Source organism: Bison bison, unplaced genomic scaffold (genome assembly GCF_000754665.1).
Source record: "Bison bison bison isolate TAMUID 2011002044 unplaced genomic scaffold, Bison_UMD1.0 scf7180017864268, whole genome shotgun sequence".
NCBI classification, from domain to species: domain Eukaryota; kingdom Metazoa; phylum Chordata; class Mammalia; order Artiodactyla; family Bovidae; genus Bison; species Bison bison.
The window spans coordinates 128,746-156,224 of record NW_011494840.1 but is presented as its reverse complement, the minus strand read 5'-3'; the positions used below and the strand labels follow the sequence as shown (position 1 = coordinate 156,224).

Below are 27,479 nucleotides of genomic sequence, written 5' to 3'. Positions count from 1 at the left end.
GCGGTGAAGGAAAGTGCGGCGCTTTTTGCAAGCCCCAAGGAAGGAGTCCAGGGGCAACTATCGCTCCAAAGCCCTGGACTCCTGGTGGGTTTCAGGGACACACTTCTAAAGACCAGGTGAGGGGGTGGTTGCAGGTCTGTGATCTGTGCTCAGCTCACGCACAGTTCTCTGGTTGCTTGATGGTGAGGTAACAGGGTGGTGTCACGGGATTAACGTCATCGTGCTTTAGACTCTAGTAAGTCTGGGGGCTACGTGCTCATGGTCATCAAGTTAATACATGTTTTCAATTATCAGTTCCTGAGCCGGGCTTTTGTGACTCAGGGAAGGCCTGGGAGACTTCAGCTTCTCCATGCACAAGAAGCAGGCAGGGGACATAGGGGAAGGTCTGTCTCAGGAAGGCCTCGTGAGGTCCTGCTTTGCTACAGGTTACTGCTTGTCGTCATGTCTGTGAAAGTCATCCATGTTGTTGTGTGTTCTTTTTTTATTGCTAGGAATTATTCTGTTGTCCATGAGCCAGACTTAGGTTTTCCATTCTGCTGGTGGTTGGGTGACACGAGTAGTTTTTAATTTAGGACTTTGATGAATGAAGCTGCTGTGAACATTCTTGTGCATTCCTTTTCATAAACCTAGACATAGCTTATGCGGTACACACCAAAGGGGAGATGCTGGGTCTGAGGGTTTATGTTCAGCTTTATAGTCTTTGTGCCAAAGAGTTTTCCAAAGTGATTGTACCAGTTTATATTCTCTTCAGTATTGCATGATAGTTACAGTTGCTTTATGGTTTTCACCAAAACTTAGTAGTGTCACTTAAAAAGAAGAATCTGGTACGTGTATGCTGCTGCTGCTGCTAAGTCGCTTCAGTTGTGTCCGACTCTGTGTGACCCCATAGACAGCAGCCCACCAGGCTCCCCCGTCCCTGAGATTCTCCAGGGAAGAACACTGGAGTGGGTTGCCATTTCCTTCTCCAATGCATGAAAGTGAAAAGTGAAAGTGAAGTCGCTCAGTCGTGTCTGACTCTAGCGACCCCATGGACTGCAGCCCACCAGGCTCCTCTGTCCATGGGATTTTCCAGGCAAGAGTACTGGCGTGGGGTGCCATTGCCTTCTCCGTGGTACGTGTGTGGAAACTAGGATTTTTGTTGGGTGGTGCTAATTAACTGTCTAGAATGTCCTGGCAGTTGAGAGGTTACCTTTAAAAGAGTAAATAATTTAATCAGCTTGAAACAATTTTGAGTACTGCATGAAAGTTCTTTCAGCCAAGATGGTTTGTGCTTGTCTTACTGTTTTACCTAGTTTAAAAAAGAAAGAATTGAGTGACTGGAATAAGAATTATTGTCTTACAGAAAGCAGTAGCAAGATGATAGTAACCTTATTTTGTTAGTTAAATAACTACATGCTAAAAAACCCTCAGTCCTAGAAGAAAAAGGAACCAGCCAAAGCTGTAATGGCGTCTTAATTCTTACTCATTGTTAAAGTAACTAGGATGATACAGAGTGTGTAAGTTGAGGCATAAAACCAGATTTCAGGTTCAGTTATTGGCTTACAGGAAATTGGAAACTTTTTTTTTCTTGATGAAATTTCTAAAATGTTTTTGCAATCGTTTAAACCTTTATTGCAAGTGAGGCAATAAAAAGGGAAGAAATCCAATTACTTTGTGTGCAGAGCTTTCATTTCCTAGTTAATGAAGGAAAGGAAAACTCTGGTCAGTAAGAGCATGTATGCATTACAGTCCCTCACAGTAAATTAAAATTTCCTTAAATAGGAAATAAGAGAAATATTTCCTCAGTAAATGCTTTGATGAAAGGTAGTCTTCCTGGGTTAAAGCCTGTGCTTAAGAACCTTGCAGCCAAATGCAAGGATCGACAGTTAGATTTGATGGGTAATTGCGGGTAATAGAAACGGTCCGTGCTTTCTGGTGCTTAACTCTGCAGGGCATTGTTCTGAGCCTTCAGCATGCATTATTTTATTTCATAGTCCTCACAGCAGCTCTGTGAGCTCGACACCCTTCTTGTCCTCATTTACTGCTGAGAGCCTGGAGATGCACCTCTGGTGACTTATTCCTGGTCACACAGCTATTGAGTAGTCAAGCTGAGATCTGAGTCTGAACTTCCTGCCTTCAGAGTGTTTGCTCTTAACTGGGGCCTCTCAGTGTGTTACTTTTACAGCCGAAAGTGGAGGAAGAAGGGGGAGAAAGGTCAGGGGATTCACTGAGTGTCTGCTAAGTGCAGCATTTTATGGGTGCCGGACAATTCTCACACAAACCCTGCATTGTCATCATACAGTCATTACACTAGGAGAAACAAAAGATTCAGAGTGAAACTTTTCTAGAGTCCCACAGTAATCAAGCAGGTCTTTCTAAAAAGGAGGTCACTGATAGGGAGTTACTGTCTTCTACTGAACGTCTGCTGTGAATTAATTGAAACAACTGCTAATACCCATCAGGAGATAGCAAGTTGTTTGTGTCTTAGGTCCATAGTTTCTAATACGAATGTTTCTGGAATGTATCAGCATTCCATCTCTGGTAGGTAACAGCAACATGGTACCCTGAAAAGAACATGAACTTTGGTGTCAGAAAGACCTCAGTGTTTATGATTAAAATTTAATTTTAAAATAGTAGCTAAAAGAGTGTATAAGCATATTTGGATGGGCCACTTACCTGTCCAATCATGAGGATAGACAAATTATTCAGCAGATGCGTAAGGAATGCCTGCTCTGTAACAGACATGGGTGTAGGGTCTTGGGGTCGGGAGTGAACAACTCAGACAAAAATCCCTGTCCTTTAGAGCTTACAGTCAAGTCAAGTGTGTTTAGTTGTGATTTGCTCTTGGGAAACTGATCATCTTGATACAGTCTTGTTCTTGTTCTGGCAGCCCCGTGGGTCAGGGGCCAGTCTACCCGAGAGAGGTCGTTTCCATCAGCCTCCAGGGACAAGGCATTAGGTTCCGTCTGTGCTAGCTTTCTCCAGAACCGTCACTCCATGTCTGTCTTTGCACAGGTGTCCTCAGTGCATTACGTATTTATTGAACATCTGTTATGTGATGAACCCTGTTCTAGCACTGGGGCTGTAAAGATGACATCAGAAAAAAGCAAGTACCCACTGGGAGCTTGTAGTCTGGAGAAGGATGAGGAGCAGAGGAAGAAGAGAGGAGGAAACCTGTCTCTGCTGGGGGTGTCTCCCCGAGCCTCTGCTCTCTGCTTCCCTGGAAGCTAGTCAGACCCTACAAGAAGGGGCATGAGGCTCACTGTGCAAGTCCTTAACTTCTGTCCTTCCCTCTTCCTGACCCGTGCTGATCCTCAAGTCTTCCTTGGGAGGGAGGGTAGGGGGAAGACATATGTGTGTGTGTCTGGCTCATCTTTAGATTCACTTGATCTTTTCACGCTGCTTCCCTGTCATCCCGCTTTTCTGGTAGGTTTTATTTTATTTTATTTTTTGCCTTGCATACTAGCCATTGTATGTAGGAGGTTCTTAGGGAAAAATCTTTACTCTCTGGTCACTGCAGTTGAGCCCCCATAATATGAAAGGATTCCGTGCAGATAATGTAGTTGGAAAACAGCTCTCATGTGCAGGTCACGGTTGCACAAGGATTTGATCAGAGAAAGCGAGGTACAGTCAAAGGGGAGACCATTCCCGAAGACGGGCCCCAGGGTGGAAAGCCGCACGGCGTGCCCCGACTCAGCTGCTCGGTCCTGGACTGTCTGCGTGCTGCGCGACCCACTCAGCCTGGCCCGCGGGGCCCAAACCCGGCTGGCCGCCCTGACCCGCACCCTCCGCTGAGCAGCCTCTGCCTGCCGCCTGCTCTTGTGTCCGGGTCGTGACTGCAGGTCTCAGTGGGCCTTGATGTCGCCTCACTGTCCAGCTGCTCTTCCCTCCTTCCTGGCTGTTCGCGTTCTGGTTTTCCAGAGTTATTTCACATTTTCTCTCCCCTGTAAACAGACTCCGTGTCCCGCTTCAGTGGTGTCTCTGTTTCCCGTGGACTGAGGAGCGGGTGGCCCTCCCGTTCCGCCTCGGCCCAACCGCCCGGCCTGCCCTCCTCTCCTGAGGGGAAGGCCGCTCCATGGACTGGGACCGTGCCTGCTGCAGGGATGCTTTCCTTCCCAGGTCCTGCTGCCTCATCCCCCACCCGGCTTCCCTCGTTTTTCCCTCTCTACTGTATCTTATTATCTCCAACTATGATCACCTCCAGCTACCACTTTTTTTGAAAGGGTCATCTGATCCTTTTTACTACTTTCTTTTTTGAGGTTTCCCCCCCACTGCATTCGACTCACATTTCCGTCTGCACCTCTGTCCTGACAGTCTCCCCGGATCAAGGTTGCCAGTTACCTCCTTGTTGCCAAGTCCCATGGAGTTTTCTGCTTGCTGAGTTCTCATCAGTTTTCTGTATAGATGACCGCTCGCTCTTCCTGACCACATGCTCTTGTCTTGGTGTCCACAAGCCCCTTTCTCCTGGTTGTATTCTCACTTCTTTCCTGTTCTTCCTCAGTATCCTCTGTTGGCTCCAGCTCATCTCCAGACCCCAAGAAGTGAGTCCCCAGGTACCTGCTGGCTCCCTCCTCTGTTCCCTCCGCCAGCCCTGCAGCTCTGTCCGTCCCGTGTGCACAGACGGGCTCCTTGGGCCGTATCTGGGCTCGGCCAGGGTTCTCTGGTCAGTGTGCCTCTTGTCACGGCCGTGTACCAGAGGTGTGGCTCCTCCTCTGCCTGCTGCTTCCCCCGTGTCAAGATGCCACCTTACTCCAAGGCTCACTGAGTTGCTTAAGGCAAAAGTCAGAGTTGACCCAGTGCCCCCGCGCCTTCGACTCTTCTTTCCACCAGTGAATCCCAGCGGCTGCCTCTGTCCATCCTTGCTTTTCCCATCCCATGCTGGCCGCCGCGCTCTGTCCCCAGGCCTCTGTAGTAGCTTCTGAATGCACTCCATTTCCCCCCCAAGCGCTCCCCCTTCCCCCCCGAGAGCACTCCCTTTCCCCCCAAGCACGCCCCCTTTCCCCCGCAAGCGTGCCCCCTTTCCCTCCGAGTACATGCCCTTTTCCTCTGAACTGTCTTTTTGAAGATAAATGGGATCATGTCCCATGTCTTCCTGTCGTGCACAGAATGGTATCAGCTCCTCGGGCCTTGCCCTCTGCGGTCCCCACACACGTCTCATATCCGATCTCCCCTCCCGTCCTCACTCTGCCTCAGCCACCCCCTGCTGTGTCCCCGGAATGGCCTGTCTCCACCTTACCCTGCCTGGGATGCTTTCCCACATCTCCTGGGTGCTGCCTTCCGGTCATTCAGTTTACTTTAAACAGCACCTTAGACACAGGCCTACCCTGAGCACCTAATTCAAAGTATTCAGAGGTCTCTAGTCATTCTTGACTGTGATGCCCTATTTTAACTTACCCCCTGACACCTATGCAAGAGAATTCCAGAAGAATGTCTACTTCTGCTTCATTGACTATGCTAAAGCTTTTGACTGTGTGGATCACAACAAACTGTGGAAAATTCTTAAAGAGATGGGAATAACAGACCACCTTACCTGTTTCTTAAGGAACTTGTATTCAGGTCAAGAAGCAACAGTTAGAACTGGATGTGGAACAATATTCTAGTTGCAAATTGTGAAAAGAGTACGTCAAGGCTGTATATTGTCACCCTGCTTATTTAACTTCTATGCAGAGTACATCATGTGAAATGCCGGGCTGGATGAACCACAAGCTGGAATCAAGATTGCCAGGACAAATGTCAACAACCTCAGATTTGCAGGTGATACGACTGTAATGGCAGAAAGTGGAGAGGAACTAAAGAGGGTCTTGATGAGAGTGAAAAAGGAGAGTGAAAAAGCTGGCTTAAAAGTCAGCATTCAAAAGTGAAGATCATGGTATCTGGTCCCATCACTTCATGGCAGATAGATGGGGAAAAGTGAGAACAGTAGCAGATGTTATTTTCTGGGCTTCAGAATCACTGTGGCTGGTGACTGCAGTCTTGAAATTAAAAGACGCTTGCTCCTTGGAAGAAAAGCTATGACCAACCTAGACAGCATATTAAAAAAGCAGAGAAATCCCTTTACCAACGAATGTCCATCTAGTCAGAGCTATGATTTTTCCAGTAGTCACGTACTGATGTGAGAGTTCGACTGTAAAGAAAGCTGAGTGCTGAAGAATTGATGCTTTTGAACTATGGTGTTGGAGAAGATGCTTGAGAGTCCCTTGGACTGCAAGGAGATTCAACCAGTCCATCCTAAAGGAAATCAGTCCTGAATATTCATTGGAAAGACTGATGCTGAAGCTGAAGCTCCAGTACTTTGGCCACCTGATGGGAAGGGCTGACTAATTGGAAAAGACCTTAATGCTGGTAAAGATTGAATGTGGGAGGAGATGGGGACGACAGGTGAGACGGTTGGATGGCATTACCGACTCAATGAACATGAGTTTGAGCGAGCTCCGGGAGGTGGTGATGGACAGGGAGGTCTGGAGTGCTGTGGTCCTTCGGGGCACAAAGAGTCGGGCACAGCTTAGTGACTGAGCAGCAGCAGTGGCACTGAACACTGCCTGCTGCTTCATTTGTGGTGGTTTATTTGTTTCTCTCCTCTGTATCTCCTCCACACATCCCCACAATGCAGACTGTAGAGTGTCATTGCCTCAGACGTCGCTGAGCACCTATGCTGAGGCTTAATTATTGAGTGAACGGCTATTGGTAGAGCCAGCATTTGATGTAGAAATGGCCCTCTTTGTGATGGGCTGGCGGGGAGGCTGAGTGGGAAGTGGACACGGTGGTTCAGGGGAGTGGGGGAGCTGAGGGAAGAACGGCGCTGGGCCTTCAGACTAGAGCCGAGTTGCGCTCTCCACTGTCGGCCTTGCTTGTGGTGCAGACGGCTCCTTGTCACATCACTTGACTGCCCAGTGAGTGTTGGATGGACCAAGGCCTCAGAGGTGCTTGAACACATAACTGACCAGTGAGCCTGCAGGGAGCATGTAAACAGCGTCGTGTTCAGGATGCTTTTCCCTCCAACTGGTACTTTTAATTACCCACCATGGGGCACTCCTTGGGGTCGCAAAGAGTCGCACACGACTGAGCGACAGAACTGAACTGATACTTTTAATTACCCACCACAGGGCAGTCTTTTTTAAAATAAGGGAAAAAGGTAAAACCACCTTTGTAATACTGCAAAGTATTTAGCCAGACTATAGAAGATATTTTTAAAAAGTAGTATCTGTAGCTATTATATTGAAGAGTTGCTAGTGAATGAATTGTTAATAAATTTGCAGTGCTAAGAGGGTTAGTTAATATGGTGCTAACAGCTAAACTAATTTGTCTTTAATAATCTTAGAATATTTACAGGGGCTTTGCCACTTTAAAAGGAGTTTTCCTGCACTCAGATTCTGGAGCACTTTTGGTAGGCTGTATGGAAATGTGTCATGAGGCCTTAGGGACACCCAGCTGTACATACACCCACCCAGGCTTTCTGTAGAGACGAGGTATTTAGGACCCGTGTTCGGTTTTATTTGCCCGAGGCTGGTAAGGACTCAAGCACCTGGGGACCGAGTGTGATGAGACGGTCTGGAAGCGATGCCCGGGCTCCTGGCCTGACGCCCGGCCAGTGGTGAGGTGCTGTCGGTCACGGGGACCTGGAGCGCACGGGGGTGTGCATGTGCAGCAGTGCAGGCGGCTGTTGCTGTCGGTTACCCAGGCCTGCTGGGGATCCTTTGCAGCTTTCGTTTCAGTCTCTCCCTTTGGAACTGGAGCAGTAATTTTTCATACCCAATAATCTTTCATCGTTTGTTGGTAAAATACCTGATAACTTGTATGGTGTGTTTAGTTGCCTTGAAAGTTTTTCCTCACATCCCTCCCAGTGTAGTGGCACTAAACCAAGGGCCCACATTTCTCTGGCAGAACCGTGAGCTAGGAGATTCAGGTTATCTATCTTTCCTCTGGTTTAAAAGAAGACATAAAGCTTGGAAGTGAAGTGTTGAAAGACAAGCATTGTGTTATTCTGAAGTAGCCACAGCCAGATGCCAAAGAGAGAGGATTTCCGTCATCTAGGAGAAAAGGAAACAGGCAGCTTGGGTTGGCAGGTGGGTGTGGGGAGCAGAGGGGAGAATTAATTATAGCAGCGTGTAGTAAGGCTGGATGACGTTAGGCATTGTAGCAGTGTGTAGTAGGGCGGGATGACGTTAGGCATTGTAGCAGCGTGTGTAGTAGGGCGGGATGACGTTAGGCATTGTAGCAGCGTGTAGTAGGGCGGGATGACGTTAGGCATTGTAGCAGCGTGTAGTAGGGCGGGATGACGTTAGGCGTTGTAGCAGCGTGTGGTAGGGCGGGATGACGTTAGGCGTTGTAGCAGCGTGTGGTAGGGCGGGATGACGTTAGTCGTTGTAGCAGTGTGTGTAGTAGGGCGGATGATGTTAGTCATTGTAGCAGTGTGTGTAGTAGGGCGGATGACGTTAGTCATTGTAGCAATGTGTAGTAGGGCAGATGATGTTAGGCGTTGTGGCAGCGTGTAGTAGGGCGGGATGACATTAGGCATTGTGGCAGTGTGTAGTAGGTGGGATGACGTTAGTCATTGTAGCAGTGTGTGTAGTAGGGCAGGATGACGTTAGTCATTGTAGCAGCGTGTGTAGTAGGGCGGGATGACGTTAGTCACTGTAGCAGCGTGTAGTAGGGCGGATGACGTTAGTCCCTGTAGCAGCGTGTAGTAGGGCGGATGACGTTAGTCATTGTAGCAGTGTGTGTAGTAGGGCGGATGACGTTAGTCATTGTAGCAGTGTGTAGTAGGGCAGGATGACGTTAGGCATTGTGGCAGTATGTAGTAGGGTGGATGACGTTAGTCATTGTAGCAGCGTGTAGTAGGGCAGGATGACGTTAGTCATTGTAGCAGTGTGTAGTAGGGCGGGATGACATTAGGCATTGTGGCAGTGTGTAGTAGGGCGGATGACGTTAGTCATTGTAGCAGTGTGTAGTAGGGCGGGATGACGTTAGGCATTGTGGCAGTATGTAGTAGGGTGGATGACGTTAGTCATTGTAGCAGCGTGTAGTAGGGCAGGATGACGTTAGTCATTGTAGCAGTGTGTAGTAGGGCGGGATGACATTAGGCATTGTGGCAGTGTGTAGTAGGGCGGATGACGTTAGTCATTGTAGCAGTGTGTAGTAGGGCGGGATGACGTTAGGCATTGTGGCAGTGTGTAGTAGGGCAGGATGACATTAGTAACTTAGTAGCAAGAAGGCAGCTTGGCTCACTGTGTTTTGTCCAAAAGAGCAGTCTCCAAACCCTTAGGTGTAAAGGTGACTCTAAGATCTTATCACTAACTAATAAAAGTAAAAAAATTAGAACATGGCTTTACTGCATGTGAACTTAACAAATACCAGTTGTTAGTTGTGGTTGTGTTGGCTGTAGTAACGTGAAACTCTATCTTTGGTTGGATTTCTTAGCAGATTACTAGAATACTTTAACAAGAATTTGACATATTAAATATCAGATAATGTTATCTTGCTAATAATATGTAAAGTATCATTCTGAAAGTATCTATAGAATATGAGTTCTGTTCTTTGCTAACAGTGATTTCATTTTATTAATGGGTATTTTACTTTATTAAAACCAAGAACCTTAAATAGAGAAAGCCTACATCTGTGTTTGAGAACCGAGTGAATGGTTTCTGGTGCTGAATTTCCATTTCTGCTGTAGACTGAATGTATCATCTTAATGCAAACAGTGAAAGGATGCAAACCTCTGGGTTTCCTGTGAGTTAGTGATGAAGAAGAAGTGAAGTGAAGTCGCTCAGTCGTGTCTGACTCTTTGCGACTCCATGAACTGTAGCCTACCAGGCTCCTCCGTCCCTGGGATTCTCCAGGCAGGAATACTGGAATGGGTTGCCATTAGTTAGTGATAAGTTGCTGTAATTTCTAGAGAGCTCACAGTCTGCCTGTGAAGGAAATCTTGAGACAGTACATGGTATCTGATAAAGGAGGCTGACGTTAGTGTCGTGCCACTGGAGCGTGGCTGGTGATCCTGTGTTCCCGCCTAGTACCTAGTGACATGAAGATACATAAAGCCAGCAACAAAGAGTCGAAAGAGTCAAGTTATAATTGTACCATTTAAATCTCAAATGTTTATAATGTATTTTCATTTTTATAGTTCACAAGGCAGTGCTGTAATAATTATCCTATTTTATCCTCTCTTGTTCATCCTCTGATTTTCTCCCTTTATGTAGTTCTGAGCTTCTGATTTCCATCATTTTCATTCATTCTAGAGAATTTCTTTTATCATTTCTTGCACGGCAAGTCTGCTGGCAACAAATTCCCTCAATCCTTGTTTGTCTGAGAAAGTCTTTACTTTTCAAGGATAATTTCTCAGGATAAAGAATTCTAAGTTTATGGGGTTTTTAATATTTGATATTTGAGTTGGGTGTCTTTCTTGCTTGCAAGGTTCCTAGGGAGCAGTTAGATGTAATTCTTCTCTTTGTTCTTTTTTAATAGGTTTTGTTTCCTCCCTCTGGCTTCTTTCAGGAGTTTTTCTCTGTGTTTGATTTTATGTGCTTTGAAAATGACGTGCCTCGGCATAGTTGTTTTTAGCGTGTATCTTGCTTGGTGTTCCCTGGCCTTCGTGGATCTGCAGTTGGATATCCAGCATTAATCTGGGGAAATTCTGTCAGTGTGGCTTCAGATGTCTCTCCCGCTCCTGTTTCCCTCTTTCTCCTCCTTCTGGTGGTCCCCAGTGTGTGCAAATTGCATCTCTTATAGTCGTCCCACTTGGATGTAGTCCCCTCCCCGCCCCAGTCTCTTTCACATTGGAAGTTTCTGTTGATGTACGCTTAAGCTCAGAGGTCCTTTCCTCAGTCGTGTTCAGTCTGCTGCTGCTAAGCCCATTAAAGGCATTCTTTATTTGTTACATGTTTTCAATCTGCCATTTTTGGGTTCTTAAAATTTCCATTTGTCTGCTTACATTACCCGTCTGTTCTTGGCATGCCATCTACTTTTTCCGTTAGAGCCCTTAGCATAGTAAATATAGCTGTTTTAAATTCAGTCTGATAATTCCTGCATCCCTGCTGTATCTGAGTCTGGGTCTGATGCTTAGTGTATGTTTTCAGACTGTGCTTTTTGCCTCTTTGTAGGCCTCATTTTTTCTGAGGCTGAATGCAATGTGATGTATTGGCCAAGGAACCCCAGTCAGGGGGCCTGTGGTAACAGGTGGGGGCTGTGGGGCGGGGCAGTGTTCTGGAGACTGTGGTTAGATCTCGTCTTTGGGCGAGGCTGCATCCCTGGGCTGTGCGCTGTGCAAGTGCCTCGGGTTCCCCATTGTAGGTGGGACAGGACGGCCAAGGGCACTGCAGTGGGGTGTTTCCCTTCCCTGGTGTCAGAGTGTTCCTGCAGCTTTCTCTCCCCCCAGTTAGGGAGGATACCTGCACACAGGAGACGCATTTCCTGCTTTCCGGTGCAAAGCGGAGGATCAGAGGGGTCAGGAGTCTTTATTCTCTCCCCCCTCACCCGCCACTGCTATTTCTCACGCAGCGTTGATTTAGAATAATCAGTATGTCATTGAGGCATATTTTGGGGTAGCCTGTCCTGGGCCCCAGCTCTACCCTGGTGCTGGTTTCAACTCTTGTGAGTTACGATTCTCTGTACTCCCCTATCTCTCCAGTTTGGGTGACGGTTGGGGAGACCCTGTGGTCTGCCCTGTGACTTGCTTTTAGTTCCTTGTAGTCCCGTGTCTGTTGTTGGAGTAGACCTGTGTCCAGGGGCCAGCACTGTGGCACAGGGTCCTGAGTCGCAGCCTGTTGGGAACAGTGCACAGAAGCGGCTGCGCTGTTCTTGCTTCCCTTCTCGATACGCGCATATTCTGTGAGGAGGCTGAGAGGGGAGGGGACCATGGGAGGTCCTTGGCAGAGGCGAGAAAGGAGTTCTGGGTCTTTCTTGTGTCTAGAATCGCACCCTTGCCACCGTGTGCTTTGAGAGGTGACATCACAGCCCCGGGGTGTCAGGCCCGCCTCTCCGTGTGCCTTGTACTCATCGCACGAAGGGGCCCAGGGTGGCATTCTGTGCCCCGGTGAAACATGGCCGTGAGGACCCACCCGAGGGGCTGCACATGGCCTCTCCCGAGATCAGCCTGCATTCTCTTGTCCCGTTGTGTTTGCAGAATCACATTCAAAGAGAAGATGGTGAATTTCCAGATACAGCGTCTGAGTGTTAAGCCTGTGTGGGCTCTTGGTGGGCTGTGCAAGCTGTAGCTGCTCAGAAATGTTAGTGACCTGTTGACTGTTCCCACACAGCTGGAAAGGGTCCAGGCTGGGTTTGAGATGTGGGTGTTGGTTAATGCTTTCCTTTCCCTCCTTCCTTACCTTCCAAACCCTGGTGTCGAGGGCTGACGTTCAGCAGGTCGCGGTGATGGTAACCCAGTCCAGAAGCAGGGGGCTGGAGGCTTTGGCAACCAGGCCCCCAGGTGTGCGCAGGTGTGATGGCTGAGGGCTGGCCCCTTTCAGCGGGCCCCGTTTAATTGTCCTTTCTTTCCTACTTTTGCTGTAATCAGTAAGTGGTGAATTACAAAAAAAAACTATCCTCTTTTCCCTTCCCTGCAAACCTCCAAACTACTGTGCATACAGGGATAAGAAATCGGTGTGGGTATTCCAAACTGGGTCCTTTTACAGGTGGAAGCTGATGTTGGACTCCCAGGCACTGAGTGGAGGTGTCCCAGGCAGCCAGGCCATAGGGCTGCCCGTCGCAGGACGGTCCTCAGACACGGCTGAGCCCTGTGCCAGGGCCCCCCCGCCGAGCTCTTCCTCCATCACCGCGCTGGGCCACACCGAACTGCAATTAGGTCTGCGTCCGTTTGCTTCACTAGAATGAATTCTTTTTAAGCTTAGGAATCATGTTTTACTCATTTTTGTGTCTCTAATACTTACGATTCTGGCGGGAATTTCTAAAAGGTAGCTCCACAGCCACCACCAGCTGCCAGTTTTGAAGCACCTATTATGTACCAGCTCTATGAAAAAGACTATGTTATTTTAATCCTCACAAAAACTCCGGCACATTATTTTAAGGGAACTTACTTGCGTAGGTACTGGGTGTTTGTGCGGAGCAGTGAGAGCCGTGGCGGGCCTGGCGTGTGAAGCATGTAGGCCACTCTTTGAGATGCTGTCCAGACTGAGACCTAAGACAGGAGCCAGGAGTTTAGAGAGAGGCAGACGCCCAGAACTTTAGAAGGAAGATGTAAGTGGGCTATGAGTGCTTGTACCATTGAGCTTGGCATGAATTCTGTGCAGAATGTAAATGGAGTTTTCTTTTTAATTTGCTCCTTTCTTCAGAGTGTCAGCCACATTCACTAGTTACCTTAGATTACCTAAGAACAGCCTGTGTCAGCCTAAGCTTAGTGGTCGCAATTTTCAAATCTCCTTCTGGTTCAAATGTAGGCAGTAGGGCCTGGTAAACAGGTTCTGAGTGGACAGCTGTGCCCAGAGGAGCCCAGAGAGAGAAGTGAAGTCAGTGTCGATGGACCATGATTAATTCTGCAGTCTCAGTCTCAGATTTCATTCTCTTCACTGTTTTATTAACTGCATGTATCACTGTCACACTGTTCACATTTTCAAATGACAGGGCAACAGAGATTAGTTAGTTAAACTATTGCGTGACAGAATCAATTCCTCTGGAAATCTTAAACACAAAATACCAGCAGATTAGGTAATAATCAGTTCAGTTCAGTCGCTCAGTCGTGTCTGACTCTTTGCGACCCCATGGACTGCAGCACGCCAGGGTTCCCTGTCCATCACCAGCACCTAGACCTTGCTCAAACCCATGTCCATCGAGTTGGTGATGCCATCCAAACATCTCATCCTCTGTTGTCCCTTTCTACTCCTACCTTCAATTTTTCCCAGCATCAGGGTCTTTTCCAGTGAGTCAGTTCTTCCCATCAGGTGGCCAAAGTATTAGAGTTTCAACTTCAGCATCAGTCCTTCCAGTGAATATTCAGGACTGATTTCCCTTAGGATGGACTGGTTGGATCTCCTTGCAGTCCAAGGGATTCTCAAGAGTCTTCTGCAACACCACAGTTCAAAAACATCAATTTTTCGGTGATCAGCTTTCTTTATAGTCCAACTCTCACATCCATACGTGACTACTGGAAAAGCCATAGCTTTAACTAGATGGACCTTTGTTGGCAAAGTAATGTCTCTGCTTTTTAATATTCTGTCTAGGTTGGTCGTAGCTTTTCTTCCAAGGAGCAAGTGTCTTTTAATTTCATGGCTGCAATCACCATCTGCAGTGATTTTGGAGCCCCCAAAAATAAAATATCTCACTGTTTCCCCATCTATTTCCCATGAAGTGATGGGACCAGATGCCATGATCTTGGTTTTTTGAATGTTGAGTTTTAAGCCAACTTTTGCACTCTTTTTGACTTCCATCAAGCGTATACTGCAGTCAGTATTGCTGACTAATGACTGTATCAACACCTATGACACCACCAGCAGAGCTTTGGCGATTTTATGTTTAGTTTGATTTCTCCAGACAGAACTTTTCCAAATCATTGAAACTAATTGAGATGCTGTTACTATACACATAGCAAATGTTGCTATATTACTGAAAACCATACACTGTCCACAATACCAGTCCTTACAAAAGTGAAAGTGTCTGTAGTCTTGGATTTAAAGGAGTGGCAACATTTCAGGTCTTCTTGGGTGGAAGAAAGTTGGCAGAGAGAAAGTCCACAACCAGGTATGGTGGTGAGTTCTAACAAAATGTTGTCCTCTGGAAATGGCAATGGTAAACCGCATCAGTATTCTTGCTTGTTGGCGGTACAGAAGGACATGCGCTCTTCTCCTGCAAAAACTCCAGAGTTACAACTCGCTGCTGAGCAGCCATCGACAGGAGAATGTTGGATCCCACCAATAAAAGATACCCCACATCCAGGGGCAAAGGAGAAGCCCCAACAAGATGGTAGGAGGGGCAAAATCTCATTTAGAATCCAACCCCATACCGACCAGAGATACTCAGATAGCTCAAACAAAACCTTGTGCTCATCAGGAGAACCCTCAGAGACTGAGCCAGACCTGCCTTTGAGTGTTGGAGTGTCTCCTGCGGAGGTCCGGCTCAGCAGTGGCCTGCCGCAGGGGCTCTGGGTGCAGCAGACCTGGGTATGGTATAAGCCGTCTTGGAGGAGGTTGCCATTAACCCCACCATAGAGCTGCCAGAGCTTACACAGCTGGGAAAGAGTCTTGGAGGGCACAGACAGAACCTTGTGCCTACCAGGACCCAGGAGAAAGGAGCAGTGACCCCACAGGAGACTGACCCAGACTTGGAGAACAATACAATTCTGAAATGAATGAGCTGGACCCCAAAGTGCCCTGAATATAATGGCACAAAAGACGACCTCAGAGGATTATAGGTGGCAGAGAGCTGAGTGGGAAAAAGTGGTCTGCTGGGGCTGCTGAGGGGTGTTCACTCTTCATTCCTCTGCTGAGTGGCAGTGTCGTGGAGAACAGGGATAAGTGAGTAGATGGGACAGGCTGCCTGAAGAGAACCTTTCTGATGTTTAGATTTTCTGCATGTAAAATGCGCTGTACCGTCGTGTCCACTGAATCCACAGTACCGGGGTTTTTACCAAGAGCAGCCCCATAGGTGAGATGTCCCAGCGATGCTTCCTGTGTCACATAGTGGCTTGAGTAAATGTTGTCTAAAGCTCTGTCTTGTTTTGAAATTTATATAAATTTTTGCTACTTATCCAGCTCAGGGAAGTTTTTTTGAGATTGTATTATAGTGTCCCTAGGCCATGAGAGCCATTTACTAAAAGATGTCCATGTGAGTGGGGACACACAATCAAATATAGGTTACAATTCTAAATTGAACTCTAAAAATAAAATTTAAGAAAGAATATAAAATTCAGAAGCGGAGTACACTAAGTAATGACAGCCTTAATGTGAAAAAAATCTCTAAAGAATGGTAAAGAAAAAAGAAAATTTAACAAGATTCTAAATAATAAAACAGTAAGATTGGGGTAATAAGCAGCAGTCATGTGCAAGATTAATTCTCAGGTTGTATGTAATTTGATTGTGAAAGCACACACATACAAACATACGGTTATTTATCAGAATATAGTAGGAATGCCAGAGAGTGACTTGTATTAATTACTGATACCATGCCACTGAGGCGCTTTAATATGTGAACAACATGGATGACCCAGTCTGAATTCTGTTTCTGCTTTGGAGTATATGATGTCATACAATCCAACAGCTTGGAGTAGCTTACCATTCATAAATTTTTACTGAAAATTGAAGTAAAGCTTAAATCCCGCTGTTGGGATTTCGTAAGGCTCTGAGATGAGAGAGTATTCTGGGAACGGCCTGTTGTTGAGCAGCTTGTTAGGTAGGGAATGTTCAGGTTTCGGGCTATGGGGAGGTGGCAGGTTCGGGGCTGTCTTCCCGGGCGTTGGTCTGTCTGTGTCTCAGCCACACAGCCCTTGCCCAAGGTGGCGGTGGTCATCTTCTCCTTTAGCAGGGCCGTTCCTGTGCCTGGCACACCACCCCAGGAGTAGCTTTGCTTTTGCAACTCACCTGGAAAATTCGTCTAGTTCCTAGCTCTCGTGGGTTGTTCAGGTCCTTGCACAGTACGGCCCCACGTTTTCAGTTTCGCCTTTTGTCGCCTCCATACACTCGGCCTCCGGGTTAGGCGGGTAGGCCCGCTGTCTTTCCCATACTTGCTTTTCTTCCTCGGGTGCCTTTCAGTTCCTACTTTCATACGCCTTCCTGTCTTCCCTGTAGACCGCAAGGTAAATACCACTGCCTGTGTATCACTTTAAAATGAGAGCGTTAAACAGGGTGTGTTGTCTCATCTACCTGTGTGAGTCTGTGAATGTTAAAGGACACTGATTATAGACAGACTAGCTAAGGCATGATTGGAGATAATCATTTTTAAAGAAGAATTCTAATAATTACGTCTAGACCTTAAAAAGTTGTATAGCTTCCCTATTCTTATGTATTGACACTACTATTTACGTTAGTTGCTCAACCAAGCAGAGTGCATCGCCTTCCAGAGGCTGAGCTCTTGCTCCTGTTGTGTCGTAGAGTAGGAATGGTGGTGAGTGTAGGAGCTGGGAACCACGTGGTTTTGGCTCAGTTCCCTTCTATGGGGTGGCTTTATGAACTACACAAGATCAGCCGGGTGAGGCCTTTGTGAATACAGATTCCTCTGCTAATACAGATTTTAATCATTTGAATGAGACATTTGCTCAGTATGAATCTAAGGAAATTACATTTTATAAAATTGCTTTGTCTAAGTAAACCTGTGTTCTTGTTTATTAGGAAAGTTTGTTTAATAAATTATAGATTGCCTACTTTTATTCTTTGACAGCCAGCTTCATTCTTCATTTATGAAAAGGCAAATTCATGTATGATATGCAGGAGAATTCAAAGTGGAACGCTTCTGTACATACTGCTTGATGTGTTTAAGCTGAGTGTGGAACATCGACAGGGAGACAGTTCATGAGGAAACTCGTGCTTGTCAAGCTCGTGACTTACTATTCTCACACTGTGTTCTTTGCCAGCCTCAAATTCTAACAAGACAATAGCATTTTTCTTCTTGCTGCCAAGTCGCTTCAGTCGTGTCTGACTCTGTGCGACCCCATAGACGGCAGCCCACCAGGCTTCCCTGTCCCTGGGATTCTCCAGGCAAGAACACTGGAGTGGGTTGCCATTTCCTTCCCATTTCCTTCTTAGGTCTTCTAAAATTTGGCTTTAAGAAACTATACTTTATATGGTAGCTGTATTCCACATATCTCAGTTTTATATCCCTGATGGTTTAGCAGGTAAAGAATCTGCCTCTAGTGCAGGAAACAAAGGAAACACGGGTTCAGTCCCTGGGGGAAAGATCCCCTGGAGGAGGAAATGGCAACCCACTCCAGTGTTCTTGCCTGAAAAGTCATGGACAGAGGAGCCTGGCAGGCTTCAGTCCATGGGGTTGCAAAGACAGACATGACCTGGTGACTAAACAATAACAACAAGCGTGTGATACTTGTAGGTATAATACCCAGAGCATCACGGCCAGGGCTGTGACCCGGGCAGGCCTCTCCCGGGAGGATTGGACGTCTGTGTGCTTGTGGCCGCTCACTCCCCAGTTCCCCAGACTGAAGCGTTTGTAGTAACACAGGTTGTCCAGTTAAAAAACAAAAACAGAGAAGGAAGGTATAGCAGTTTAAGTATTCAATTGAAAAGAATTGCTTATTTTGTTATTGTACACTGTGCTTTCTTTGAAATTATTTTGGTAATAAGCAGGGTGTGTCTTAAACCTGTGTTGGATGTTGAAAAAGAGAATGTGAAATGGATTATGTTAAATTTCTTAGAATTATATATAGTTACAGGCTGATAATTATGTGTTTGGTAAAATTATTAAAGAATTGATATCTATTACGTTAGGCTAGTTAGTAAAAAAAATACTCTGAGAGAGACAGTAGTGACCAAAAACAAGTAAGGGGAGATACATGTTCTTAGAAATTTGTGTATTTATATAGCTATCAAGCAACAAACTCATGTAACAATTAAGCTATTAATTCTTTAGGTAGTTGAAGAAATGATCTTGTAGGAGTGGTTTGAGAAATGAAAGAATGGTAGAATGAATGTTGTATTTTCTTGGCTTAACAGAGGTAGGTGGTATATTCAATGGAATATTATTCAGCCATAAGAAGGAAGGAAGCCTCGCCGTTTATAACAATATGGATGGACTGTGAGGGTATTATGTTCAGTAACGTTAAGTCAGAGAAAGACAGATACATATACCCTCACTTGTGTGTGGAATCTAAACAAACAAGGAAGCTCATGGACACAGGACAGATTGGAGGTTGCCAGAGGCAAGGATATGGGTGAGAGTGGATGAAGTGCGCTGGGGGAGGGGGTTTACAAAGTATCAGCTTGTAGTTAGAGAGAAATATGACTCCAGGTTTTAAAAATTCTACTGCGGGTAAAATACCATTAAACAGCCATCATATGCCACAGAGAAACTGTTTGTGAAAGGATGAGTCAGTAGTGGCAGACTTCATCACTGTCTTATTTTAAGAAATTGCCACAACCGCTCCAGCTTTCAACAGCCACCACTTGGATCAGTCAGCAGTCAGCAGCGTGGAGGTGAGACCCTCCGCCTACAGTAAGATTACAACATGCTGAAGTTCCGTCAGCACAGTTTGTCAACTAAGTTGATGTCATATTCTATGTCCTCTGTTGTCATTCACTGATCTTCACAGCATCCTCACCAGAAGCAAATTCCACCCAGGAAACGGCTTTCTTTGCTCATCCGTAAGAAGCAACTCCTCCTCTGTGAGGGTTTTACCCTGAGATTGTAGCAACGCAGTTACATCTTCAGGCTCCACTTCTAGTTTCAGTTCTTGTGCAGTTTCTGTCACATCTGCAGTTCCTTCCTTTATGAAGTCTTGAACCCTTCAAAGTCATCCATTGGGGCTGGCACCAGCTTCTTCCAGACTGCTGTTAATGTTGATATTTGGGCCTCTTATGAATCACGAATGTTCTTAATGGCGTCTAGAATGGCAAATCCTTTTCAAGTGGCTTTCAGATTCAACAGAGGCATCACCATCTATGAGATATTCTGTCATGCAGCCCGATTGTTCCACTTACAGGGCTCTGGCAGCATAGATTGAGCGTAATTTAAGGGCTCCAGGAGTTTTGAATGGTAAACGGGCATTCAGCTTTTAAGCCAACAGCTATATTAGCCCCTAACAGGAGAGCCAGCCTGTCGTTTGAAGCTTTCCAGCCAGGCAGTGACTTCTCGTCTTTAGCTGTGAAGTCTTTAGTTAGATGCATCTTCTGATTGAAGATCGTTTGATCTGCATTAAAATCTGTTGTTCAGAGTAGCCGCCTTCATGCATTGTCTTTGCAGCTCTGGGTAACTTGCTATAGCCGCCACGTCAGCACTTGCTGCTTCACCTCACACTTCTACATTATGGAGGCAACCTCTGTCCTCGACACCACACAAACCAGCCTCTGCTGGCTTCAGAGGGTTCTTCTGCAGCTTCTCTACCTTTGTCAGCTTTCTAAGGTTGAAGGGAGGTTAAGCTCTGCTCCAGTTAGACTTTGGGTTAAAGGAATGGTGTAGCTGGTTTGATCTTCTGTCCAGGCCACTAAAACTTTCTCTGTATCAACAATAAGACATGGTAAGTTTTCTTTTCTTTTCTTTTTTTTTTTTAAAGTTTTCTTATCATATATATGTTCACTGGAGTAACACTTTCTGTTTTACATTCACAACTTGGCTGTTTGGTACAGAAGCCCTACTCTTGACCTGTCTTGGCTTTTAATGTTCCTTCCTCACTGAGCTTAATCATTTCTAGCTTTTAATTTAAATGAGGGACGTGGGACTGTTCTTTCCTTGAGCACTTGGACACCCCTGTAGGGTTACTAACTGGCCTGGTTTCAGTCTTGCTGTGTTTCAGGGAACAGGGAGGCCCGAGGTGAGGGAGGGAATGGGCAGCCATCTATTTGTGGAGCAGTCAGGACACAAGTTTATTGATTGCTGCCTTATGTGGGTGTGGTTCACCCCAAAACAGTTCCAGGGTAGCATCAGAGGTCGCTGATCACAGAGCACCATAACATATAATAGTGATGAAATGTTGGCAACACAGACGCACAGAGTGAGCAGATGCAGGAAAAGTGGTCCATGCAGGTTGCTGCAGACCTTGGTTTATGAGCAGCGGCATGTCTGCAGGGCTCAGTAGAGCGAGTGCTGCCCGTGCATCAGCTGGGTTCTGGTAGGGCCAGGGGTGCCCGCCTGTGCTGGCAGCCTGGGGAAGAGAGATGTGCTCTGCGCTTAGGCTCTGGGGCCCACCCGGCGGCACAGGGAGCAGGTACTGCTGTGAAGCGTGCAGCGTTCATGTAAAGGGTTTAGATGCTTAAGAACAAGTACATTAAGATTAAAGTTCTGTATTTACTGTCTTGGGGTCCTAATATGTCCAGTTTATCATTTCAAGTTGAATGATTGTGTTTACCAGTTTATGATAATAAACGCTCTACGTTTATCATACTATACTTCATATGCTACATTATATTAACTTTATCAAAAGTATACCTAATTGAGGCTTAACAGTCTTGTTCAATTTATTTGAAAAAAAATAATAAATTTGATTATTTACTTTAAAGCTGCAGAAGAAAGAAGACCAGCAATTGGAACCTAAAAAAAGTACCAGCCCTAAAAAAGCTGCAGAGCCCACTGTTGATCTTTTAGGACTTGGTAAGTAAAAAAAAAAACACGTCACCGTTAGAGCTATGAAACATCTGAGACCCTGACTTGCATTGACTAGCATGGCTTTATCGTCCATGTGCCAAAGGGACCTGTTTACTGAATTTGGACACGGTGTGGTTAGTTTGCTGTGTTCCCGCAAAAAGGGAAATCTTCATAAGGGAGCTGGCATCTGTCAGCAGTGCCTTCACGGAAATGCGAGTGCTGAGTTCCTAAGGAGAGGGGAGCTGCCAGAGCAGTCTCCAAGGCTTGGTGGGCCATGCTGCCTCAGCACTGCAACGAGGGGTAGATGCGTTTACTTCTACCCCTCTTCTCTTTATTTAGCTTTTTGCGGGGTTGGAGGGATCCCTTAGCAAAATAATTCTGGCATAGCCTTATTGTAAGGTGCTGTCTTAAAGTAAGCTTTTTTGGGGTTAACTGAAGCAACATGCCTTATACCTCGATCTAGTAGCTAGGTTCACGTTATGTGTGTGATGACAGTAAGAAGTGCTCAGTTTAATGTCATTTTTGTTCTCGGGGCTGACAGATGGATGTTGTCTGCCTGGCAGGTAGACAGGCTTCCATTCAAAGGGTGCTTGTATTGTCCTTATCTGCAATTGTCAGCTCTTCTTAAGTGCTTCTCCTCTTTGTTCTAAAGTAGCTTGATAAATAGTTATTTTTATCTGAGCCTTCTGCAGTAATTAATTTAGAAAAAAATCTGTTTAGTTTAGAGAAAGATTAATGGCTAAAGGAAAACAGTAAAAGATAGTTGAAGGATGGAGTTGAATTTCATGAAAGTTTTCTAAAGATTGATCTTTGTTCTTATTAAGAAGATTGTTTTCTGTTTTAAGAATTACAATTGAATGTTGTAGTCATTTCTTCGAAGTTGGTGTTTCATGCAAGTATACTCCCTATGGATAAAAATCTTCTGTGGTGGTGAAATTAGGAGGTATATATTAGAAATATAAAAAAATAACTATGATTTTATGAGCCCTGAAAATAGGGCTCAGTCCAGGCGCTTTAAGTAGAATTATGTTGAATACAAGTTCTCTTAATTTATGTATTTTACTTCCTTTCCTCTAAATGAGAGAAAGGGGAAAAAAAGACTCATTACCAAAGTAAGAATAGATCCTACTAAGACTGCATGCATCTTTGTCTTCACGGCAGCATCTCCTCTCCAGTCTAGTGCCTTGTTTACCAGTTCATAACTTAGAAATGTTAGATGTTAGAAATGTTAGAACCCAGGCCTGACTCTTACCTTACAGACTCACTGACCCACAGCTCTCAAAAAGTGTCTGCTGGTATCCAGGCACCTAGACACTAAGCAGAGAGCTGTGAAGGAGAGCAGATGAGAATGCCTGACCTCTGGGAGCTTTCATTGTCTCTGGGGAAGCAGTGATAAAATAGTGAAGCAAACTGTGGTATGGGTCATGTCTGGTAAGTGCTGTAGCTGAAACAAAAAGGAGTGGTGGTGATTTTACATAGGGCTACGGGTGCTGGGGGCTCCCTGAGGTCCCACTGGAGTGAGGACCTCAGGAAGTCGGGGCTCCCTGTCCGTGGGGGTGAGACAGGTGGGTGTGGTGGCCCCGCGGCAGCCTTGCCACCACATGAATGGGCCAGGATGCGTGACACCTGGAGGGTGTGGGGCGACAGGGAGGTCCACTGCGACAGGACTTTGGCGTCTGCTTGGAGTGTCCTGGAAATGCATTGCAGGGATTCGAGCAAAGAAGCACCTCCTGTGACTTGAGTGTTTCAGGACTTCTTGTAGCTGCTGTGTTAAGAGTTGGGTGTAGTGAGGCGAGGCTGCCGTAGGGGCAGGGGGACCAGTAACACAGCTGGGGGGCAGTGGCTGAGGGGGGTGGTGGTGTGGGGAGTTGTAAGAAGTAGCCGGCTCTGGACTTGTTTTAAAGAAGGAGCCAATAGGGTTCGCTGACCACTGAGCAGCATAGGATGTTTCCCTTTGGGAGTGACTTTGTAGAACAGGCAGCCTGCTCCCTTGGGACAAGCAGAGTTGCTCTCATGAGGTCTCCAGCTGCTAAGCATGGTGGTGCGGAGGTGATCTGGGAGACAGGTGGTGGGCTTGGCCCCAGGCGTCCAGCTGTTGCCACGGTGATGCTGCGTGGTCCTGTCGCCTGGCACTTGATCTCTGACCCCAGAACACAGATCTGTCTTTATGGACCGTCACTTGCTGTGCTTCCTGCTTTCCAGCTGGTCACAGTTGCAGAGCGTGTCTCCTCTCAGTGTGTCCCTGTCCTCTACCGCCTGGTCTCACAGTCCCTGGGCCATGGGGGTTTCAGACTGTGGCTCCCCTCTTCTGGCGTCAGGCTCTGTGATGTCAGCCGTGGCTGGGTCTCATCGGGGCTCTGGGAGCCTGTTTCAGCAGTGGGAGAGCTTCAGGAAACTGTCCTGAGGGGAGAGCCAAGCTTTGCTCATGGTAGGAGCATGTGGGAGTGCTCGAAGGAGAGGGTGAGGACATATCTGGGGGGTTTGCTGCTGCCTGACGATTCTAGCTCTGTGCTGGAAGAGTTCTGGCAGTGGCCGGGCAGGTGACGGGGTCAGAAGGAGGGCTTAGGGGTCTTGCTAATGGAGTCACAGCAGCGGAAAGGCTGGTGCCTCACCCAGAGCACGCACAGCTCTGCTCCTGCCGGTCACCAGTCACCTAAGTTCTAGAAGAGATTGTCTGGCTTTGAGAGAGCAGTGCTCCTGAATGAGGACAGAGCAGCAGCCTCTCGTGGGTAAGTGTGACGCTCTGGTTCCCCGCAGGTGGCAGCATGTTGGGGCAGGGGCAGCAGGCGCATGCGGTCCACTTTATGGCCGAGTGGAAAAGACGGCAGGCCCAAGCGGGTGAGAGCAGAGACAGCCTTCACGTTACACGTTTGCAGGAAAAGCAGAGAAAAGCCCCACAGGGTTAGTGCAGTTACCCAGCCACAGAGGGCCAGGAATCCCAGGGTTCTGTGTGTATTCAGGGTCACATTTTAGTAGTCTCACACAGGATGATAGTCAAGGCAAGTTTTTAGAAATGTGAACTTCCCATTTAAATGGGCCCTTTAGCGAACCTTTTTGTTTCAGCCCAGTGGCTCGAGATAAACCCGTTTTCCTCAGCTCCCCTTTCCTGATCTACTCCCATTCCAAAGTCATAAAATACTCTGTGTGCTTTTTAGCAAGAGTCAGCAATGCTCTTCTGAAAGGGAATAACTGTTTTTGGCTTTGTGGGCCTTACAGCCTCTGGGGCAGCTGCTCCACTCGCCCCTGTGGCGGGCATGTCGGTGTTGGCAAGAGTGTGGATGGTGAGGGGGGCTGGGCTCTGCTGGGCGTTAAAGATGGTTGGGAGGGGCCTTTATGCTCCTGGCTGTGCCTGCAAGAATGACTTCATGTTCAGATGTTAATTTGCACTGGAAGCTTGTGGACGCACAGTTTACTCCGCCTTACTGTCTGGTATTAGAAATGGGGTCCATACTTGGTTGTTACCTGCCCTCTACTCTTGGAAATGGCCAGGTCTTAGGGCCCCTCTTGGCGAGGGCCAGCCCGGCCGCTTGACTAGAGCATGTCCCTGCTGTCTGAGAGCAGAGCTGACACCAGCTCCCGCCGCCGCCAGGGTGCCGCTTGCCTGTGCTCTGCACGTGAGGCTCTCCCAGGACTGGGGGCCATGCTGTGCGCGTCTTCACGGCCGGCCTCTGCTGGTGACGACTTGGCTTTCGTGAGACGGAAGCTGACAGACTGCTTAGCAATTGGTTAGGACAGCCTCAGACTGCTTTTTCTAGAAGGTACCATCTGAGAGCAGTCTTCAGGGTGAGCACCCACTCCAGCCGTAAGGCGTGGCAGGCCTGTGGCTGCGGGGTGAAGCGTGGCCTGCTGGCTTCAGCTCGGCCTTCCCGCAGACTCCACTCCCCAGCAGGAGGCTTTACCACAGGCCTTCAGGCGCGTGGGTGCATGGGACTGTCGGGGACAGGCGCCTGGGGAGAGCTCACACAGAGGCGGGCTGGAGCTTGGTGATGAAAGCCTGGCTCAGGGTGTTTGTACTGCTTACATGGGCGTATTCTTCTGCTTGCTTACGTTCATCTAGGGACATTTCTGCCTGAACGTTTCATCAGCCTTGAGTTATTTTAAATACTGAACTACACAGAGACGTATTTAGATAGTGGGTTCCTCAGTTTTTTCTTAATTAAAAAGCTCAGAGGAACATACAGCTTTAGGCAAGTTTTAAAGTCTTCTTCATGCCTGTTTCAGGAAATAAAAGCATTAACTTGTCACAATAGCCAAAATCAGATGGGTTGGCAATGCTAGTGAAACATAGTTTCTACTATTATATATAACCTACTTAATTATCTAGTAATGTATGTCCCAGTTTTATATAATGAGAGAGGTGAATACACTGCCTTTTTTTCTGTAAATTTTTTTTGTGTTTGTAAGATTTCTGGACAGAAACAAACTAAAGAATAAAATACTTTCAGAAAGCACTCTAATTACCTTTAAAGCAGTAAATTCCTACAGAGAGATTTCTGTTTTTCAAAGGCCATTCACTGAAAAGTACCACAAGTTTGGGACTGGGTGGACTGGGCCACGGCTGGGCCCTGGCCTGAGAAATTGCGGGTGGGGGGTTAGTTGTGTGCGTCCTGCTGCTGTCCGGGCAGGGAGGAGGAGAGGAGGCTCTGTCTAGCACACGTGCCTGAAGTAATTTTATAGTCTGTTATGGTTCTGTGGAAAGCTCTTAGAGAGATGGGAATACCAGACCATCTTACCTGTCTCCTGAGAAACCTGTATGTGGGTCAGGAAGCAACAGTTAGAACCCTGTATGGCACAACTGACTGGCTCAAGACCGAGAAAGGCCTAAGACAGGGCTGTATGCTGTCACGCCGTTTGTTTAATCTATACACTGAGCACATCATGAGAAATGCTGGGCTGGATGAGTTACAAGCTGGAATCAAGGCAAGCGGGAGAAACCTGAACAACGTCAGGTATGGGGATGATACCACTCTAATGGCAGAAAGCGAAGAGGAACTAAAGAGCCTCTTGATGAGGGTGAAGGAGGAGAGTGAAAGACTGGCTTAAGACTAAATCTTAAAGAAACTTAAGATCATGGCATCCTCCCCCTACTGCCTGGCAAACAGAAGGGGAAAAGGTGGAAACAGTGACAGGTTTCCTCTTCTTGGCTCCAAAATCACTGCGGATGGTGACTGCAGCCATGAAGTCTGATGATGATTGCTTCTTGGCAGGAAAGCGATGACAAACCTAAGCTTTGTGTTGAAAAGCAGAGACATCACTCTGCCAGCAAAGGTCTGTATAGTCAAGGCTGTGATCTTTCTGGTGGTCACGTATGGTTTTGAGAGCTGGACTATAAAGAAGGCAGAACACCAGAGAATTGGTGCCTTCGAACCGTGGTGCTGGAGAAGACTCCTGAAAGTCCCTTAGACAGCAAGGAGATCAGGCAGTCAATCTTAAGGGAGATCAACCCCGAATATCCACTGGAAGGACTGATGCTGAAGCTCCAGTATTTTGGTCGAATGATGCACACAGACGACTCATTGGAAAAGTCCCTGACGCTGGGAAAGATTGAGGGCAGGAGGAGAAGAGGATGAGATGGCTGGATGGCATCACCAATGCAGTGCACGTGAACTTGGGTAAACTCCAGGAGATGGTGAGGGACAGGGAGGCCTGGCGTGCTGCAGTCCATGGGGTCGCAGAGAGTCAGACATGACTGAGCAATTGAACAACAACAACAGTGGTTCTCAGATATGGTTAAAAATTAATAAAATCTTGCATTGTTTCTGCTCAGAAGAATATGTTCAGTGAATGACTAAAGACTACTTCACCCTTTCCAAAAGGGGGCCTTGGCTGTCTGTGTGTGATCACACCTGTGGAAGGGGAGCAGACAGGTGTGTGCCTGTTTGCTGGGAGAGACCAGCTGTGCACCGTTGCTACCCACGGTCCTGAGTCTGAGGGGCAGCCACAGAGGGTGGCGACTGGGCCTGCTGGAGAGCCGGCAGCAGAGCCCGGGGGGAGGGCATCGCCTTCTCTAGACCCGGGCCCCAGGGACTGTGAGGCGCATGACAGCAGGGGCGATGTCTAGGCATCAATGGCGGGAATGCTGGCTGTGGGCGAGGTGCCTTCCAGTTGTTGGGCATCGGGGGCCTGAACGTGGCTGCAGGGGGACTTTTGACGAGTGTTGTGTGAGCGAGCAGTTTGGGGTCAGGAGTCGGCGCCCCTTCCTGCTTCCTGAGCCGTCACCCTTGGGCCCTGCCTGGTGGTCAGCACATGGGCAGTGAAGATCCCAGCCCCTGGCCTCAAGGCCACGTCCAGACGGTGGCTTCTTAGGAGGGAAA

The 27,479-nt window shown here is 47.2% G+C and overlaps 1 protein-coding gene across 1 annotated transcript in view; it reads left to right on the top strand.

The window, feature by feature from the left end:
- Window positions 1–27,479, top strand: part of SMAP1 (small ArfGAP 1) — a 121,700-nt gene that overhangs the window by 69,421 nt on the left and 24,800 nt on the right. Inside the window, exon 6 of the mRNA XM_010848507.1 lies at window positions 21,081–21,171. Coding sequence (XP_010846809.1) covers window positions 21,081–21,171 — 91 coding nt within the window. The remainder of the gene's footprint in view (window positions 1–21,080; window positions 21,172–27,479) is intronic.